The 18,033-nt window shown below is 39.8% G+C and overlaps 5 protein-coding genes across 5 annotated transcripts; 2 read left to right on the forward strand and 3 right to left on the reverse strand.

Annotated features, from left to right (window-relative positions):
• Positions 1-76: 76 nt before the first annotated feature.
• On the reverse strand, positions 77-2,981 carry BDB00DRAFT_842694 (transmembrane amino acid transporter protein-domain-containing protein). The gene is made up of 10 exons (XM_053124907.1): positions 2,387-2,981; positions 2,205-2,270; positions 2,076-2,124; positions 1,862-1,996; positions 1,733-1,759; positions 1,278-1,589; positions 1,042-1,203; positions 858-970; positions 422-772; positions 77-253 (listed from the first exon to the last, which is right to left on the reverse strand). The coding sequence occupies exons 1-10, from the start codon at positions 2,834-2,836 to the stop codon at positions 248-250; spliced, it is 1,671 nt and encodes a 556-aa protein (XP_052975769.1). The 5' UTR covers positions 2,837-2,981; the 3' UTR covers positions 77-247.
• BDB00DRAFT_842704 (uracil-DNA glycosylase-like protein) lies at positions 2,892-4,509 on the reverse strand. The gene is made up of 3 exons (XM_053124908.1): positions 3,828-4,509; positions 3,341-3,692; positions 2,892-3,250 (listed from the first exon to the last, which is right to left on the reverse strand). Exons 1-3 carry the CDS (start codon positions 4,267-4,269, stop codon positions 3,136-3,138), a joined length of 909 nt encoding a protein of 302 aa, XP_052975770.1. The 5' UTR covers positions 4,270-4,509; the 3' UTR covers positions 2,892-3,135.
• Positions 4,510-8,444: 3,935 nt separating this feature from the next.
• BDB00DRAFT_610980 (uncharacterized protein) lies at positions 8,445-10,934 on the forward strand. The gene is made up of 3 exons (XM_053118022.1): positions 8,445-8,704; positions 8,821-8,895; positions 8,983-10,934. Exons 1-3 carry the CDS (start codon positions 8,546-8,548, stop codon positions 10,672-10,674), a joined length of 1,926 nt encoding a protein of 641 aa, XP_052975771.1. The 5' UTR covers positions 8,445-8,545; the 3' UTR covers positions 10,675-10,934.
• A 379-nt stretch (positions 10,935-11,313) lies between these two features.
• On the forward strand, positions 11,314-11,969 carry BDB00DRAFT_884479 (uncharacterized protein; the record flags this gene model as incomplete). The annotated part of the gene is made up of 2 exons (XM_053128331.1): positions 11,314-11,679; positions 11,808-11,969. 2 exons carry the CDS (start codon positions 11,314-11,316, stop codon positions 11,967-11,969), a joined length of 528 nt encoding a protein of 175 aa, XP_052975772.1.
• A 3,353-nt stretch (positions 11,970-15,322) lies between these two features.
• BDB00DRAFT_884480 (uncharacterized protein) lies at positions 15,323-17,709 on the reverse strand (the record flags this gene model as incomplete). The annotated part of the gene is made up of 7 exons (XM_053128332.1): positions 15,323-15,544; positions 15,901-15,905; positions 16,483-16,532; positions 16,554-16,617; positions 16,675-16,761; positions 16,960-17,094; positions 17,682-17,709. 7 exons carry the CDS (start codon positions 17,707-17,709, stop codon positions 15,323-15,325), a joined length of 591 nt encoding a protein of 196 aa, XP_052975773.1.
• Positions 17,710-18,033: the final 324 nt, after the last annotated feature.

Genomic DNA, 18,033 nt, shown 5'->3' on the forward strand with positions numbered 1-18,033 from the left:
AAAATTTTTTTTTTCGCTCACAGCATTCTTTTTCCCTCCCTCTCTGTATAAGATGCGGGCTTTCAAAAGGGTTGACCAAGCCTTCAATCTGAACAGTTAGGTAAACCAGCAAACACACACTCTGTCTCTCTCTGTCTCTCTCTCTCTCGTTTGCCAACTTGGATACATTGCTTCTCAATGCGTTACCTGGTGCGCGAGCTTCTTGAGGGAAAAAAAGAAGCACCACTGTATTCCAAGTGAAGCGGATCTATGTGTAAGAGCGTAACATGTGAGCTTTGATGCATTGTTTTGCAACGATTGTTGCCAACACGATATCCGACAAGAAAGCGTGATAGTCATCGATGATGCATACATATAAGGGTTCCGTTTTTTAAAAAAAAAAAAGATATCTTGACATTATTATTAATAGTAATTATTACAGATCACACGTAGCGGCAGAAGAACCACCCTCGCCTGAACTACCCAATACAACTTTCTGGATACTAAAGAAAGTACTAAAGATCATGATAACCAGTCCAAATATCAAAAGCGCCCAGTAACGAATCTTGTTGACTTTGAAAAGACCATCCTTGGACTGCAGCTTGAGATAAGAGAGTGGCGGTAAGATATACGCCAACATGGTTGCTGAGAACCCGCCTGTCAGTTCCAAAACAATGCCTAAATTGCATGTCAATAAAGATACGATCAATGGAACCAGCACGAGAATCGTGGTCATGGTGGCGTGTCGTAAAGTACTGTAGGGTGCTGTGGGCCAAAATGCGGTTTCAAGGACCTAGTATTATCCATCCGTTTCAATCAGTTCATCAGCCAATCTATAACATCCCCTCCCCCCCCTTGATCATCCCATCATAAAATACCTCACGACAAACAAAAGCCTCTAACGGTAACGTTGTAAACATGTTGATACCAAAGGCCAATCGTGCCACGTTGATCAATACGTTATCCGGTGGGAAATTGTTCAAAATGTTTCCTGTAATGCATAATTCCGTCAAGTACTGTCGATCCTATCAATCCACACTGCGCATATATATATACACATACCTGCAGTCTTATCAGTGAAGACCAGATAGCCAGAAACTGCAAGCACAGTACAAGTGACAAAAGACAGTGCCATGCTGTAATGAGTCACTCTGGCAAATCGATTCATGGAAGGCTGTCTCAATGATCCAAAAATCATGAAACTGTTGTGATGACACACAAATGCTTCAATAGAGTAAATGTTAGGAGCAAGCCCATGGTCTCCTCACATGAAAAAAAAAAGTAGAAATCGGTCTTACCAAAACTAATAACAGCAATGGCCTGGATCAGTTCATTGTTGGCAAAACTGAACCGGAAATCCGGATTGCCTCGAATTTCGAGTGGCATTTTTGGACCCTCAATAGCCACACTGATACAGATCACAATAATCGTGATTAGTGCTAGTCCGCTCGTCTTGGCGAGTTTGGACATGTCGCGATACAGCGATAATGGATAGGCAATCAAAACGGTGAAAAAGGTTATACATAATCTTCGGTTGCCAAAGAGCCATACGAATGGAATGTCATCGATGTTTGGTATGAGTGAACGAAACACGTGAGGAATGGTATCACCTATTTGTCACCGTCCCCAATCCATGCCATACATACACACATACACATACATTTTAAGAAAACGTCATTAGCTAGACATAGATTTTCCCTTTCTGCCCCCCATTCAATATGAAAAACACCCCGTCCCACTGCAGTTTACTTACCGATGATAACACAGTATGCGCACATGCCTATATTTACGAACCCAAAAAGTCCGTGTTAGTCTTGAACACTTGCGTTCTTGCCCTTTTACCCTTCTCTAAAAGTTATATATTCCGTGTTATTTTTTATACCTCCAAAAGCAAATGCAAATTGCGCTATTGAAATAGCTAATAAGCCTGGTCGGCCAAACGCGTGTTCCATGAGGTCTTGATAATTAGATCGTCCCGACAATTTTCCATTGTATATGAGCAGACGCACTGTCCAATCTTTTTTTTAAGAGAGACGACCCAGATGTAAGCTATCAGTGAAACTTCCAAGGGGGGTGGGGCCCATATGAAAACTTACCAACAAGGATGGTGACAATGATAAGTGATATTAAGCCCATTCCAAAACCCTATAGTTTTTGTAAAAGTAGTCGAGTCGGTTACACTTTGTGGCCAAAGTCAAACCTCTCTTTTTCATCTTTTGTCTTACCGCCTCTTTAAAGGAGAATGGGAGACCAATGATGCCTGCACCGATGATACTGTTGGACATATTCAACTACTTTACGAAAAAGAAAGGTTTTTAAGTAATAGTTAATTCTCCTCCCCACTGGGGAAAGGGAACGCCCCCCCTGGACCTGCTTTTATAAACGTGTCGAAAAGAACCAAACTTACAAAACCAGCAAATACAGAGCCACCTTCTGAAGGCAACCGATACGACGTGTCAGGTCGTTCCAGGTCGTCGTCTTCGTCGTCACTGTCTTGTAACAAACGTCGACGATCCATACTGTGCCTTGGTAACAGCGTCAATTCACTGTCGTCAACTTCTAATGCCGCATAATATTCTGTGGTTGCTGTTGCTGACGACGTCGACGGGTTATTGTCATTGTCGGCCACTTGAAGTTTACTCACAATGGCTGCTGTTGTTGTTGTTGTTGCTACGCTACTACTGTTGGTATTGTCATTTTTATTATTACGGCGGTGACCGTCGTCGTCGTCGTCGTCGTCATGGTATTGATGGATTGCCTCATCGGTTTCCGAATAGTCCGAGTCTGCCGAAGGGTCAAGTAAGCCCTTTTTGGCATCATCATCGTCTACTGCAAGATGATCTCGACCTCGGGGCATTTGGGTTTTTTTTTTTTAGAAATGGAGTTAAAAAGTGTGAAGAGCAAGCGAGCGGGAGAGGGAGGACAAGGTACTATTACAAAAGCGTATGTGTGTGTGTGTGTGTGTGTACAGTTTTGGAAGAGTCACAGCCCTTTTTTTTTTTATTCCAAAGCACCAGGAAAACGAGGCCGTTTTTTTCTGGCCAATGTTACACATGATGCAATTTTAAAGCAGGATGCCAGCTGCTTCTGTCCCTGCTAACGACATACCAAGGAACTCATCAAGGGACGACACCCACATCACGGGTAAACCATGTACTACTTGACTCCATGTGGGTTTGAATGCTTCGACGACACTCCTTTACCGTCTTCTTCTTCTTCTTGATACTTGGCGTCCTCTTCCTCTGCAATCCGACAAACGTGTTGAAAGAATCTAAGTTTAATGTGGTGTGATTTAATAAGACAACATACATGTGCAGGTTGCATGATGATGATGATGACTCGTTTACTACTACTAGCTTACTTTATTTTATCCGGTTTCTGATAGGCAGATACAAGCCCACTGGTACTGGGCATGACAAACAATTGTGTGGCTCCTTGCTGATCATCCCATGGAATCCGTTTTGCTTGTAATCCCATTTGCTTGCATTTTTTTCCACTGTATATTTCATAAATGCCTTTCCCCACAAAACAAGCGACCCGTGGTCGATACCGTCGGAATTTAGCTGTGAGTGTGGGGATCCCTGCACGTTGTTCTGCCATCGTCAAATCCGATGCCTTGCGTGACGACCGCATAGTCAAATTGGTGATACCGACACGGTACAGCGCTGGAAGGTTCACGTCGTCAACAAACGTGACTTTTCTGTCCACAAGGCCTAGGAACATGGGGAGCAGTTAATGATAACTCCAGTTTCCATATCTGTTTCTTTTTTTTAGGCTAAAACATAATACTACTACTACTACTACTACTATTACTGTCACTAACTAAAGCATGTATCGTTCGGGCTTACCACTTGCACTAAGACAGGGCCAAAAGTGATTAGTTGGACCGGCAAAGTGATGTCCTTTTGCTGCGCTAATGAGGCCCGGATTGATTCCAACAAACAAGACCTTGAGATCGTAATCAATATTGTCCGGAACAGGCATGCCGTCGTCTTCCTCGTCCTCGTCTTGTTGTTGTTGTTGTTTTATTATGGTGCTCCCACCACTATTTTTACTGGCATGGTCGTCGTTGTTGTTGATGCTGGAGTCATTGTTTTTGTTGCTGGTCGTCGTCGTCGTATCCTTAAAATAGGGCGAGTGTTTCAAGCTGCCAACTACTTTTTTGGTGGCGCGTGGCATTAATTGATACGACGTTGCGGAAAAAAATGTTTCACCAGCTTTGTTCCCACCACGCATCCTATTTTGCTTTTTACTGGTACCAGCTAATAATTGATCAGTAGGACACCGCATTGTGTATTATGCAAACTGAGCTTCGATTCGAGAACAAAGAACACTAATGTTTGTTTACGACAATGGTTATGTATGCCACATTGATACGGCAATATACATAGAGCAACTCCATGAAACATCAGTTATTACATTCCTTGATAAAATGCGACGACCATGTGTACTTTAGGAATTCGTTCTTCAATACAGACTTGTACATTTTGAAAAATGTTGATTAGCATAGCAATAACAACTATTTTGGCAACACTACCTATTTTGAATTGTTCTGTCTCCCCTGGCATGGTCTATAAAACGCAGCAGCATATGATAAAGTGTAGATCGATCTACCATCACTGTTTTACCATCTTTTCCAGCTTCGTTTCTCAAAAACAACAGCAGTACTTCTCAACAAAGGGATCGATACAGGATCATGTCGTACTTGTGGTAATGGCTCGCACGTAAAGTGTTGGACTTGTTCGGAGCATCGCCTCGGCCTTCTCCCACCTTGCTGCCCTTTTTGTCCTTTCCTGCACAGGAAAGTTCGTCGAATTCGCGTGCTCGCTCTCCTGTAAATCAATAACATTTTGTTTCGTGTTATCAGTTTGTAAAGTTGCTTATTGCGGACATTTCTTTTCTTGTTATCGGGATCATTTTCTTCAGCAGCTGCTTTTTATTCTTGTTGAATTTACGCTCTTTTCTCGCATATACGTATTAAACTCCTGGATTGCATTGGCTTGTGTTGAAGAGACATACAGGATTTTTCATCAGGTAGTGGACTTGGCTCATAACCATGTCTTTTATCTACTATGTATAACGATTCAATTATACTTGTGTTTACTCATTCGCGAATATCTGACTCTCGTTACCTTCTTAATGCAATACTGCATATGATATTCTCCTGTTCGTCCAACAACTTTCTGGATTCAGCTACATGTTAGTTTTGAGACGCGAGTCGATACAATGTAATAAAATAAAACCCATTCTTCCGATGCATAAACGTTTAAGGTAATATATCCTTTGTTGATGTGTACGTTGGCATGGTTGAACAAACACCGTTAGACGTTATGAATCGAACTTTTGGCACCACGGTTCTGTCAGATATGCGTATATGGTAGCTTTTGGTGTTCCTTGGAATAAGTACGAGAAACTTGTACGGACAATAATAGCGTTGCATGTCAGCAGCAAGATGCGCTACCACAAATTGCCTCCTTCGTCAAACAGATTATTGGATGCATCTACATGTATATCCGCATATTTTACAACATTAGTCAGTATACGAGAGAGATTTAGTATAGTCATTTTCTGACTTGTTAGAACAAGCATCGCGACTGCATAAAAAACACGCCTCCTATTCACTTTCCAAGATGAAAAGATGTACTTGTTCCAGCTTCTGTTTCGAAAACAGATGTAGGTTCCTCTGATATGCATCAGATCATTTAACGAAACCATATGGGAGATTCTTTTACTTGTCGAGCATCAATGTTTCACTACTATACATAGACAATGACTCCATTTCTTATCTTCGGCACCGTATCGTATTAGCATCCTTCTTGAATAATTCAGACGCCTTGGAAACACACGCTCTGTGCAAGGCCATCGTGCTCTGGTTTCCTTTATTTCTTTCTTTTGCTTGAGCTTAAGGTGGTAGCCAAATTGAGCTTTGCAGCTAAATCGGGTATCCGCAGAAGGAAATAGACGTTAGTACAGCACGATCGACATGATATTTGAACGCTTTTTTAGTATTACATATATTTAACAGCACCTCCTCATTATTTAATTATCTCAGATAATGGACCAGATCAATTGACATTTTTTTTTACTTTAGTATATCGAGAGTTCGTAATAAATACTGTATAAAGTACTATGTAGAAGACGTGATATTCATTCAAGGCACACAATATGAAATCCATGCTGAGATTTTTCTCCGATAATACTCATAGTGCATCAGCATAAGTTGAAGATAAATGTATCTATTGCTAGCATGTAAGTTATCATGATACAGGATATAGATAAATGAATGTACATAGTATAAGCCTGCGTTTCTGACACCGGAAAGTGCAATGCATTTCCACGTACAATTCCAGCTTTTGTGTTAGGCTTACTTTTTAATTTGTGCTATTATGTATGAAGAAATGATGATGATGAACTGATATTTCTCGCAACCCACCGAGCTTAAAGAACGTTTGAAGTAGGAATTTTTAACCTATAATAGACACAGCCTGTTAGTGCAACTCATGTGTACGTTAGGGAGAAAGTGATGGAGCGGGGGTAGCTGCTGTATGTAGTATACGCTTCTGAGTTAGACTTTTACGGAAAGAGAGCAATATACTTGGTACTAGATAAGCAACAGGAACTACAGTTACTTTATCATATTTACCAAAAACGAGCCAAAAAGAAAGAAAGAAGATTAAGGTTTAGAATCACCACCGATATTACTCGCTGTTGGTCTTTGAAAGTCTTTAAGATCTAGAGCTTTTTGTTGACAGCTCTCCTCGCTTGTGAGGCCCGAAAGCTGTATATCAAAGTCTGCTCTTGTTTTCTTTTCAGCTCTCGATTAACTTGTCAGTAACTACTACTATTGTATATATAGTAGCTGTATATTATCAGGGCTATTGGATGTACTGTAGGCACTGCGAAAGCATGTTACTTTTTTTTCGGTTTTGATCCAGAAGGTACCATGATGGTGTTTGAGATTAAATTTCATCAATAACAAACGCGTGTTCTACTTGATATAAATAATCAAAACTGGTTTATGAAAAAGAAAAAAGATCGCCCTATTTTACCAGTTACGGATGCGCGAGCCACTTTTTATCGTTAAAGAGTAGGATATGAGAGGTTGCTAATCCATATATGATCATCGTAAACCCGGAATAATCCCGACTCATCTATTAATATTAGCTGCTAAATGACTTCAATAATGGATTAGAACATGGTCATAAAATTTGGTAGTTCTACTAGTCAGGATAAAGTTTCTAGATACAGCACATGTCGGCCGAATTCTCGGCGATCGCGCATCTGTCGTGGATTTTACCTAATTACAATGATAGTTACACAAGAGGAAGACACATTACAACCGACATTCGAGGAGCTGCAGAATATATTTTCTCCAGAAGCCAAACAACATATGTTAGTAGTGAATGTACGTCACTGTAAAGCACTATATTATTTATATTGAGTAGGTTTTTCTTTTGTAAGTATATAAAGTCAAACGACGCGTTATGCACCGAAAGAGAGATGTTTCGATGATCACCTTTTTTTTCTGACAGATCGTTGGGTTTCTCGGTTACACAAAAATATTAGCAGCAGCCTCTCCACTGCTAAGAAGGAAGGAGAGCCGGTTTCCTTACTGCTTTGGTTAGCGGCCCGATTACATTGATGCATGCAAATATTACATATTTATTATATTACCGAGGTAATAAGAGTGCAACTCTCTTTTCATTATACAATGTGGGCGAAATAAGAGAACTGTTGACAAGAAGAATGGTGGTAAATCACTGTTGTTGTTGTGCCAACTTATTAATATCTTTGTACGCCATTGTATCATCATAGATCGATTTATTTAATTATTCTTTGATTGTTGTGGAAGAAAAGATGCAAATGATACTTTTGTCACTGAAGCAGTATGACATTTTATGGTAATGCAATAGAGTCCATCTGATGCTGCAGTTCAATGTTTAGGGGCATATGCCTCAATCCGCCGCTCCTTGCAAGGGCCCGCACGTCCCATTGTTTTCGGTCCATGAAATTCTTATCAAGTTCACCAAATTTCGCGCAAATGTTTACAAGAAACTCAGCAACGCTTCTTCCCATTCGTGAACATCAGCAACAGTATGATAAGAGTTGACAAGTCGTAAAGCAATTAAATGATGTATGCACAGAGCAAGATCGATGGGTGTTATTAGTCACAAAGGTTACAGAAACAGAAAGAAGTCTATTACGCGACACAGTAGATCCATGAGTATCTTTTTTTTTCTTTTCGCGTGGTCTTAATGTTACCTAGAAATTTGTGTAGCATACAGAAAATGCAAAATGTCACCATGGACCCACAGGCTGGACCCTTAAGTAAGCTATGCTACATACGAAAGAGAAGAGAAGAAGACGAGAAGAGCGAATCGTTCTTTCCTTTTCTTCTTTTTTCTCATCTATAAGTTTCTTATTATAATCTTTCTCGCTACCTTTTTTTTTTCTTTTTCTTTTTTTTTTTCGACGTTTCTATTGTTGATTTGTCGTCGTCGTCGTCGTCGTTGTCGTCGTTGTTGTTGTCGCTATCGCTCTCTATCTCTCTCGCGCATATATATATATGGAGTTCACCGTACTACAATCGCCCACTACTGCTACCACCGCACCATTTGAATTGTCCCACTACCGTCCGCTGATGCAATCGGATTTAGAGCAATGGCGAGCTGGGTGTCTTTATTTTGACAATCAAGACTATGATTCTGCCTTGCGAACGTTTATGGTGAGTTGATCAAAATTTCCCGCTGTAAAAATCTTTTATTCAAAAAAAAAAAAAAAAAAGAAGCAAGCTCTATGAAAAAGAAGAACCAACAGAAGAGAAATATTATTCTGAAAAAGAGAATAGGAGATAACGCACGAATGCACTTTAATATTGGATTGATTTTTGGTGTCCTTCAAGACTATCGTCGATCTGTGAGTGCAGTCCCTTTCCTTCGTTTCGGCTTCGGCCACATGCACCGGTTTCTATTGACCTGTCAAAAAAAATGTGATTCTTTTTAGGTTGCCGCGTTTAAGAAATCGCTGGAAATGGATCCATTTTTTGCCGTGGCATGCTTTCAGCGCGGCGTAGCTCATTTTGCTTTAGGCGACCTTGTTAAAGCATATGAAGACTTTGATCAAGCTCACAAGGTGAGCATCACCAGAATCCATTATGTTACAAACTACACTTACAAGAGCAGCGTGTATCTAATAACTAAAACTATATGCTTTCATAAGAAACTTCGGGGCAATCCAATCATCAACTATCATCAACTTGGCCTGTCCTTTCGGCTCTACGAATGCGAGGTGCTCTTCAATCGGGGCATCTGTCAACTCTACCTAGGACGCATTGATGCGGGGCTGACCGACTTGTACTTTTCCCAAAAAGCCAAACTGACAGAAGAGCATGAGATAATCGACCAGGCCGTGCGCGATCGGGGGAGAAACTACTCCGTGTACTCCATTCCACCTGGTGCGCTGTTCCGCCCGTCTGAAAAGAAGATGGAGCAGATGCGGCAGTTTCAAGTGGATTACAATCAAGGCGGCGACAGTGGTGGGTACTATGATGAAGGCGGCAATGGCACTGGTGGCGGTAAGCGACAGAATTCGGTCTTGTTGCCACCATCAGCTCCTTGGATGCAGGAAGTTGCAAGGACGGATGCAACATTTTTGGCAGTACCGCAACCACAACTGCCTCTTCAGCCCATTGTGGCTCAAGTTCTCGAACAGCAGCAGCAGCAACAACAACAACAACAAAGACCACCGAGCCCGGAAGAATTAGATCCATTCATGTTTGACCCTGTTCAGTTGAAACAACAACATCCGCCTCCGTTTATCCAGACAACAACGCCCACCAAACAACAACAAAAGAAAAAAACATACGACCCAGAGAATGCATGGAAGGTCGTGGATCGACGGGCAACTCTGAAAAAGGACGAGTCATCAGCACGCCGACTGCACCGCCCCACGACCCAAGACGAAAATTATTCGCCAATAACAGCAATGATGGTGTCTCCTGTTATCGCTTCTTCCGATCGTAACAACAACAACAACAACAATGCCTTCCCTATACCCGCCGCACAGGACAACCAAGCCGATTACACCGGTACCCTGGATACCATGAGTTACTATGGTGACGATCTGGATGAAGAGCTTGACCGCGTGTATGCATCCCTGAATGCATATTTGACAACAAACAGCAAAGACAACAACAGCAAAAGAAGCGGCGAAGCACGAGCAGCAGCAGCACCGATAAAATCGCCACCAGTACCAGCACTAGCACACCCACCACCACCACCACCATCGCAACCATCATCATATCCTCATCTAATATCCAATAATAGCAAGCCAAAGAAAAAGAACATTTACAAACACATTTCACAACAGCCATCGTCACCGGACGCCAAGATAAAGATCAAGGTGCACTACCACGACACACGGATCCTGCTAGTGCCGAGCGATATTTTGTTCACCGAACTGCTGACACGCGTTCGAGCTAAATTTAACGTTGTCGCGTCTCAAGACCTGCGGCTCCAGTACAAGGACGAAGAGAACGTCATGGTCCTCATGATAGACCAGGATGATCTAAATATGGCACGGTATCTGAGCCGCTCACGCAATGCCGCGACATCGAAACATCCCACATTGGAAAAATTGGAGTTGTGGTGTATTTCCACCTCATCCTCTGCTACCACTCCATCCTACTTATCATAGCATTTATTATTTCTTACATGTCTGGCATATCTTTTTTTTTTCTTTGCATAATCTCTATTACTAAACATTCGTTGGGAAGAGGGGAGCAAGAGGTCGATATCACTTGACCAGTCCCTTAAAGAGAAAAAAACAAAACCTTATTATTTTTTTCGTTTCTGTGTACAGTCCTGTTTTTTTAACCCATTTTCAAACATTTTTTGTTCCCCAAACAGGAAAATAAAACTGCTTATGGGACGTCTAAAAACACACACACATCAACCCACCAGATACTGGCTAGTAAAAGCTATCATTTTTGTAATTTTGTTTTCAATGTGAGGGAAATTCTCTAAAATAAGAATGGGATACCTTTCCTTCCAAAAACACGACGCTCTGTTATTGTTTGTAAAAATAGAATGAAACATGACGGATGGACGGAATTTATACATGGAGCTTAGTCTACAACGACCACAACGGCCTGATGCATGAACAGGCCGAATAGGATATAAAAGGGTGAAAGAATTTTTGCCCCTCAGTTCTTTCCATCATCATCAACAAGAACAGCATTTCTCTCTCTCTCTCTCTCACACGCTTTTCAAAACACACACGCACACTACTAGTCTTTTACTTTTTTTTAAACGCCAGTGGAAAAAACACAGAACCATGTACTTCTTAGCTCATCAAAGCATTGTTCAAATCCTCATTGTATTGGTTTCCGTTCTGCTCGCCTTGGTCCACGCATTGCCTTTGGAAAGACGCGCCGAAAACATCAACATCAAGGTGACATCAAGCTCCCAGTTCTGCTCGTACCTGCCACCTTCTCCTGGTGAGGAGATTGCCCATGCTGAAGGCAGCGCTGTTCCCTTTTGCACCAGCAAGCAAGCTTCAGGCACACGTCAGTTCCCGTCTGGATTCATCACATCTGCTCATTTCAAATCGACTTCCACTTACTCTCAAGTTACCGGCCGTATTGACCGTACCAGATATCAGCTGTCATCGTCGGATGAAGGAGGACAGTATGATAACAAGGTCAGTCGATATGCATATGTCTCTTATTATGCATCTCTTTTGGGCTAGTTCTTCCTAGTGTCACTGATGGAGTTATTGTACTAACATAGTATCATCCTTATAAACATCTTCTACTTTACACTATATAGAATGAGATTGGTGGAACTTGCAATGGTTGGAGCCACTGGGTTAACCTGGTAGAACCATCGGACAACATCTTTTGCATCCGTTGCTGCAAGAACTCCTCTGATTGTAATCTGGGCCGCTCTGAATACGGTTGCCAGAGCATCGTTCCTGGCGATTACAGCTAAATAGCACAATGCCGACCGTCACCCGATTTTACACCCCTTTGTCCTTGTCTTCATATATTGTATATTAATAATAGTAGTAGTAGTAGTAGTACTAGCACCGTGTAATATCCTCAACGAACACGCATGTTGGCTATACATATCTATATAAATACAGCTTATTTTTGCATTCTCGATCCACGCTCTGTCATTCTCTTTTTTGTCTAATTACGTTGTCTGCAGGCATAAGATACACTTTAGGATGATACTTGCAACCATCGTCTCTTACAGATTTAGGGATGCTCAGAGAGAAGAGAGTGAAAAAAGCGAATTTTGCCGTCAAAGAATGATCTCGTTTAAAAGAACGATGATGCTTTCATCTCGTGATTTGACGGCGACGACGATGATGATGATGATAAATTTCCTTCAACTATTAGTTAAATACACTCAAATAAAACTGTACATAGTAGCATGTCATGAGCCATACTGAAGTCTTTCGTGCGGGTCATCGCGACGAGGGCCACATACATAAATAGCACACGCACATCCGCTCTTCTTCATTATTGTTAGCCAGTGTGCGAAATGCAAAGCATTTCGTCTTTCATGTAACAAACCATCAATTTGACATGTCTCAACTTTGTGGATTCCTACGACGGTCCCTTCTGATGCGGTATGTAATACAGTAATCATAGTTTAACATGAGTGCAATATTTTTATTTGAAGATGGACATGGAAATGTCGTTGATGAGAATGGAGGCCCTGAACCCATGGAATATATCGTTGATCAGAATGAATTTATTGTAGAGTCGATTGCGACTCATAGTGAGTACTTGAAAGATATGCCCTCTTGAGAATCTTCATCGGTTTGTCCAATGTTGATAGAAAAGCCAAAAGATGAAGACATCCGTATAAAAGACAAAACGTGATTATGTGCGGTACACCGTTCAGGATAAGGCTCGATTTTTCGACCTGAAGATTGAAAAGTGTATGAGCGCATCAGCTGCAGCGAAGCAGTTGGGTATTCACATTCGAACTGCGCAGAGATGGGTTAAGCAGTACACTATGCGTCCTTAAAGTATTTTCGAGGTTTGTAAGCAGGTTGGTCGTGAATGTATCTTGAGCGAAGAGCATAAAACTGCTGTTATCGACTTCATTGATGCTAATCCTTCTGCTGCTGTTGTTGAAGTGACTGAACATTTGTTGAATCGGTTCAAGGATCTTAAAGTTTCACGTAGCACTGTTTATAATTTCATGAGAAGTGAGTGCAATCTTTCTTTGAAGAAAGCTGACTTCCATTCTATCGAAAGAAACAGCCCAGCAAAGGTTGAAGAGAGACATGATTGGGTTCGTAAATGGGAAAATACTGATATGAATTTTTTGACGAATTGCGTGTTTCTTGACGAGTCAGCTTTTGATATCAATATGAAACGCTCAAGAGCTTGGTCCAAAAAAGGTACGCGTGCCATTGTTACTCGGCCTACTACGAGAGCAAACACAACATCGATACTGGGTGCTATCTCAGCTGCAGGTTTGACCACAGTTGGCGTAAAAAAACCAAGACCTGCAAAGAAGAGAAAGACGGAAGGGTATGTAAGCTCAGGGACTGTGACTGGCCACTACATAAGTTTCTTAAAAATGACTCTCGGTGAAATGGACAAACATCCTCATATGAAGGGTCATTATATAGTTCATGGATAATGCACCCATTCACACGCATGAAAACATAAGAAAGTACATTGAGTATCGAGGATATAAATGTGTATATCTTCCTACATACTCTCCGGAGCTTAACCCAATAGAACAGTTCTGGGCAATAGCAAAAAGTAAGATTAAGCGCCATAGGTTTTTGCAGGAAAACACTTTATCAAAGAGAATTACAGAAGCGTGCAATAATGTAGAAAAAGGTCACTTCAAAGGTTTCGTTTCGGATTCTTACAAGTGTTGGGATAAATGTCGAAACAGGGAACCAATGTAATGGCCACTGACCGCAAACATCTCTCACGCAGCATGAAAAAAAAAGCCTCGAGCACCCAGTGAGCTTCAAGAAGACTCGATGAAGACAAAAAGGTGGTGATGTGAAGGCAAAGTGCGGCAACGATTGGGCACAATTGCATGTAAAAAAGGAAATTACTTATGCCAAGTTTTAAGTCTGCCTTTGGTAAATTTTTCTCTTTGGATTTTCTGTAAATAGATGAAATGTGGTGCATCACATAAGAATGAAAGCAAATATAGTGTTGGTGAATAAGAGCAGAACGATTTACGGATTTCTTTTCCATTTTTTCACAAGTGAGAAAATACGCTGCGAGTTGCAGGAACAATAGAAAAATTGGTATCCTTAATTAATCATTGGAGTAAGGTGGATGGGTGAGATGAAATAAGGAAGTTCATATCAACGAATGCTTGACACAACCAGGCCGACAATCAAATTTGTTGATAAGAATTCCACGAAGAACGTTTTGTGATAAACGTGGGTTATGGATAGAGTAAAAGATTGAATAAGAGACAATATGAAAATACAGTGAGAGTCAAATATGAGATGAATTTTATTGAATGAATTCACAACCCTTTATATACTGTTGAAAATGGTGTCTAGACTTCCGTTTGGATGAACAGATGAATGGATCGCGGACATGCCGGATTTCGGATGTTTCAAAGATGAAGAAGGATGGGAAGGTTGAGTTTGTCGGCCATGATAATGAACGTTGTCTTCCGATTGTAAAGAGTCATCTTTGCCGTGATCAGTGTGTTCCTTGTTTGGCGAAGTCTCACCTTTGTCAGTGCTGGACTTGGTATCCGCTCTTTGACAGGTACACTTCGCTCAACTCAGATAAGCTAGATTCAAAGGAAGTGCTGACTAACTCGAGAATAGGGCAATGTGTATACAATGGTTGGTCCTGAGTTATTCTCGATTGTGATCCATGTTTGAGAGATTATCGATATGGTGCTAATTATGTAATATTTGATTCATCCGTGTGTGTGGTGTTCTCTCTACTGCGTTCTAATGGTTACGAAGACGGCGGAGTGGGGTGAGTTGTCTGGATCAATCTCAAGTAGTGTGGTTTACCACACGTTTTGTTGTGGTATTCATTCGAATTTGTGTCCATAGTATACAACCAGTTTCTTGATTGATTTAAGTTCTCTATGGATACAATACTGTAAAAAATGTGAACGCTGTTCATACGAGAAATCCATGATTTATAGGCAATTGTTTTCATACTTGACAAATTTTCGTATATCCATGAGATCCATGGATAAGCCAGCGTACGTAGTCCAGCATAACAAGCCGTATAGAAAAGTTGGTTGTTTCGCAAACATAATCAAATCATATGCAGATATAAAAAAAATGAGTAACTATTAACTTCCAGTTTCGTTGCTGTCTACCTTGCCATATCGCCATGCTTATGGCGAACACTGTCCATGAGATTGAGATTCGGCTTTGTATCACGTTGGCATAATTTCAATCCAGAGGAGCATATGGGGGATAAGAAGACTTTCGCACAGTGACATTTGATACGGAGGCAATCTGTCATCTTTTGTATTGACTTGATCTTATTTTCCATAGGTTCGTTTGTGCGTGATTTTCGTGCATAAGAGCATAACTGATGTTGATCCAACCATATGATTCCATTGATGCGTCCAAAAACGATTTCATGTTGAAGGTGATTTTCAAAACTTCATCTATAAAAAAAAGGACTATTTGTTTTTGCACAGTCGATTCAGAAGATAGTTCACAGATGTAAAATACAAATGTTTTATTCATTTTATTGATACTAATAATTTTTTTTTAAAAATATATATTTTTGACTTCGTACTTAAATTAATAATATTTCTTTTTTTATATTTTTTTACTATCATTATAAAAGATATTATAAGAAAAACTTTTTATTTTTATATTTATAAAAATTATATTCAAAGAAATTATAATACTATTAATGCTTTTTTTATTTTTATTAACATTTACTTTTATTTGATTATCATTATTTATTATTGTTTTATTGAAATTTATGATTATATTTAATTCTTTGTTTTTATCCATAATTTCAAAACAAAACATATTATTATCAAAATTTCATTATTATCTTTTTTGTTATTTTTATAATAAGACTTTATATTTTTTTTATAGAATTCAACAACTTTTAATATTTTTCTTTTTAAATTCTATTTCTATTTCTATTTTTATTATAAATGTTATAATTGATATATAAACATTTATTTATTTCTATTTAAAATAATCATTTCAAGAATAATAAAATTTTTGATTATTAATTGGATATTAAGATTATTTATTATATATGTCGAACTATATTTCTTTTTTCTATTTATAATAAAAAAACATTCCTATATTTTTAACAAATGGTATAATTATCATTATATTTCGAGTCTTGTTTATAATACATCTTTTATTATATATCCAGAATTCAATTTTCAATTTTTTTCTATGTTTTTTATGTTTTTTAAAAATCTGTGAACTATTTCAGGATAACTCCTTTTGTACTTTTGTTTTTTTAGTGACATGCACCGTAATTTATATACTCACCCCAATGCTCTTGCTTAACAATCCACAAAGTTCGTTGCTTTTCTCTTTTGCTACTGATGCGTGCAACTTACGAGTAGCCAAATCGACCATCCTTTGACAACCAATCAGTCACTTGTGTGGCAGAGTAAATGTCAACTATATCCGGCATAAAGCTCTTGACAAGGTCAAATAATTCGATGTTGTTTTAATGACCAAATGTGTATAATTTTCTGTTCACTGGTGCATCTTTCGATGCGATGCAATTGAAGAAATCAAGTACACAGTGTTTTGTTGGCTTTACTAAGTGGTTGTGACAATATCAGCACTCACACAATCAGCTTCACAATGTACTCGAATAAGCAATCACTTACAATTATTGTAGGTAGACTTGTCAGAAGAAACAGATGAAGAATCAGAGCCTATGGCAAAACATAATAAAAAAATGAGTGCCATTTCGTTCACAAGTTGTTGTCATTGTTTTGTTTTGTTTTTGCCTACAGTTTATTGCTTCATCATTACTAATCACCGTATTTGCAATACGAGGAGAAGTGGGAGGGGTGTCAACATAACAATGATATGTAAAAGGATCCCACGCAGCAACTTGTTTGCCAATTGTGAAAGGGCGTCGGTTGCCTTCGCCGCTTGTATAGATAACTTCCAATGGCGGATGATAAGAGTCAACGATTGCTTTACATTTAACGCGATTGGCATTTGTTACTTATTCTCCTAATACCATACAACAAGCTTGCCCCCTAGTGATTACTGCCATAAAGAATGTAAGATAGTGAAAATGAAAGAAAGAAGGGAAAGAAAATCTTACACCTTTCTCCAAAAATGAAAATTAAAAAATCGATGCCATTTTTCAGCCTTTGCGACATCGGTTTCCTCAGAGTGCGATTTGGTTTTCTGGAAAGAGTGCGCCTCCACATCACCACCTTTTGCCTTCACATCATCACCTTTTGCCTCCACATCACCACCTTTTTGTCTTCATCGAGTCTTCTTGAAGCTCACTGGGTGCTCGAGGCTTTTTTTTTTCGCTGCGTGAGAGATGTTTGCGGTCAGTGGCCATTACATTGGTTCCCTGTTTCGACATTTATCCCAACACTTGTAAGAATCCGAAACGAAACCTTTGAAGTGACCTTTTTCTACATTATTGCACGCCTCTGTAATTCTCTTTGATAAAGTGTTTTCTTGCAAAAGCCTATGGCGCTTAATCTTACTTTTTGCTATTGCCCAGAACTGTTCCATTAGGTTAAGCTCCGGAGAGTATGTAGGAAGATATACACATTTGTATCCTCGATACTCAATGTACTTCCTCATGTTTTCATGCGTGTGAATGGGTGCATTATCCATGAACTATATAATGACCCTTCATATGAGGATGTTTGTCCATTTCATCGAGAGTCATTTTTAGGAAACTTGTGTAGTGGCCAGTCACAGTCCCTGAGCTTACATACCCTTCCGTCTTTCTCTTCTTTGCAGGTCTTGGTTTTTTTACGCCAACTGATCAAACCTGCAGCTGAGATAGCACCCAGTATTGATGTTGTGTTTGCTCTCGTAGTAGGCCGAGTA

The sequence above is a fragment of the Zychaea mexicana genome (genome assembly GCF_025766255.1).
Source record: "Zychaea mexicana strain RSA 1403 chromosome Unknown BDB00scaffold_86, whole genome shotgun sequence".
NCBI classification, from domain to species: domain Eukaryota; kingdom Fungi; phylum Mucoromycota; class Mucoromycetes; order Mucorales; family Lichtheimiaceae; genus Zychaea; species Zychaea mexicana.

Coding starts and splice junctions, on each gene's coding strand:
- BDB00DRAFT_842704 (XM_053124908.1), bottom strand. CDS start 4,269: ATGCGGTGTCCTACTGATCAATTATTAGCTGGTACCAGTAAAAAGCAA. Junction 3,693..3,827: donor GCCCTGTCTTAGTGCAAGTG/GTAAGCCCGAAC, acceptor CCATGTTCCTAG/GCCTTGTGGACAGAAAAGTC. Junction 3,251..3,340: donor CAGAAACCGGATAAAATAAA/GTAAGCTAGTAG, acceptor CATTAAACTTAG/ATTCTTTCAACACGTTTGTC.
- BDB00DRAFT_842694 (XM_053124907.1), bottom strand. CDS start 2,836: ATGCCCCGAGGTCGAGATCATCTTGCAGTAGACGATGATGATGCCAAA. Junction 2,125..2,204: donor CATTCTCCTTTAAAGAGGCG/GTAAGACAAAAG, acceptor CAAAAACTATAG/GGTTTTGGAATGGGCTTAAT. Junction 773..857: donor AGGCTTTTGTTTGTCGTGAG/GTATTTTATGAT, acceptor GGATAATACTAG/GTCCTTGAAACCGCATTTTG.
- BDB00DRAFT_610980 (XM_053118022.1), top strand. CDS start 8,546: ATGGAGTTCACCGTACTACAATCGCCCACTACTGCTACCACCGCACCA. Junction 8,705..8,820: donor CTGCCTTGCGAACGTTTATG/GTGAGTTGATCA, acceptor ATTCTGAAAAAG/AGAATAGGAGATAACGCACG. Junction 8,896..8,982: donor TTCAAGACTATCGTCGATCT/GTGAGTGCAGTC, acceptor GATTCTTTTTAG/GTTGCCGCGTTTAAGAAATC.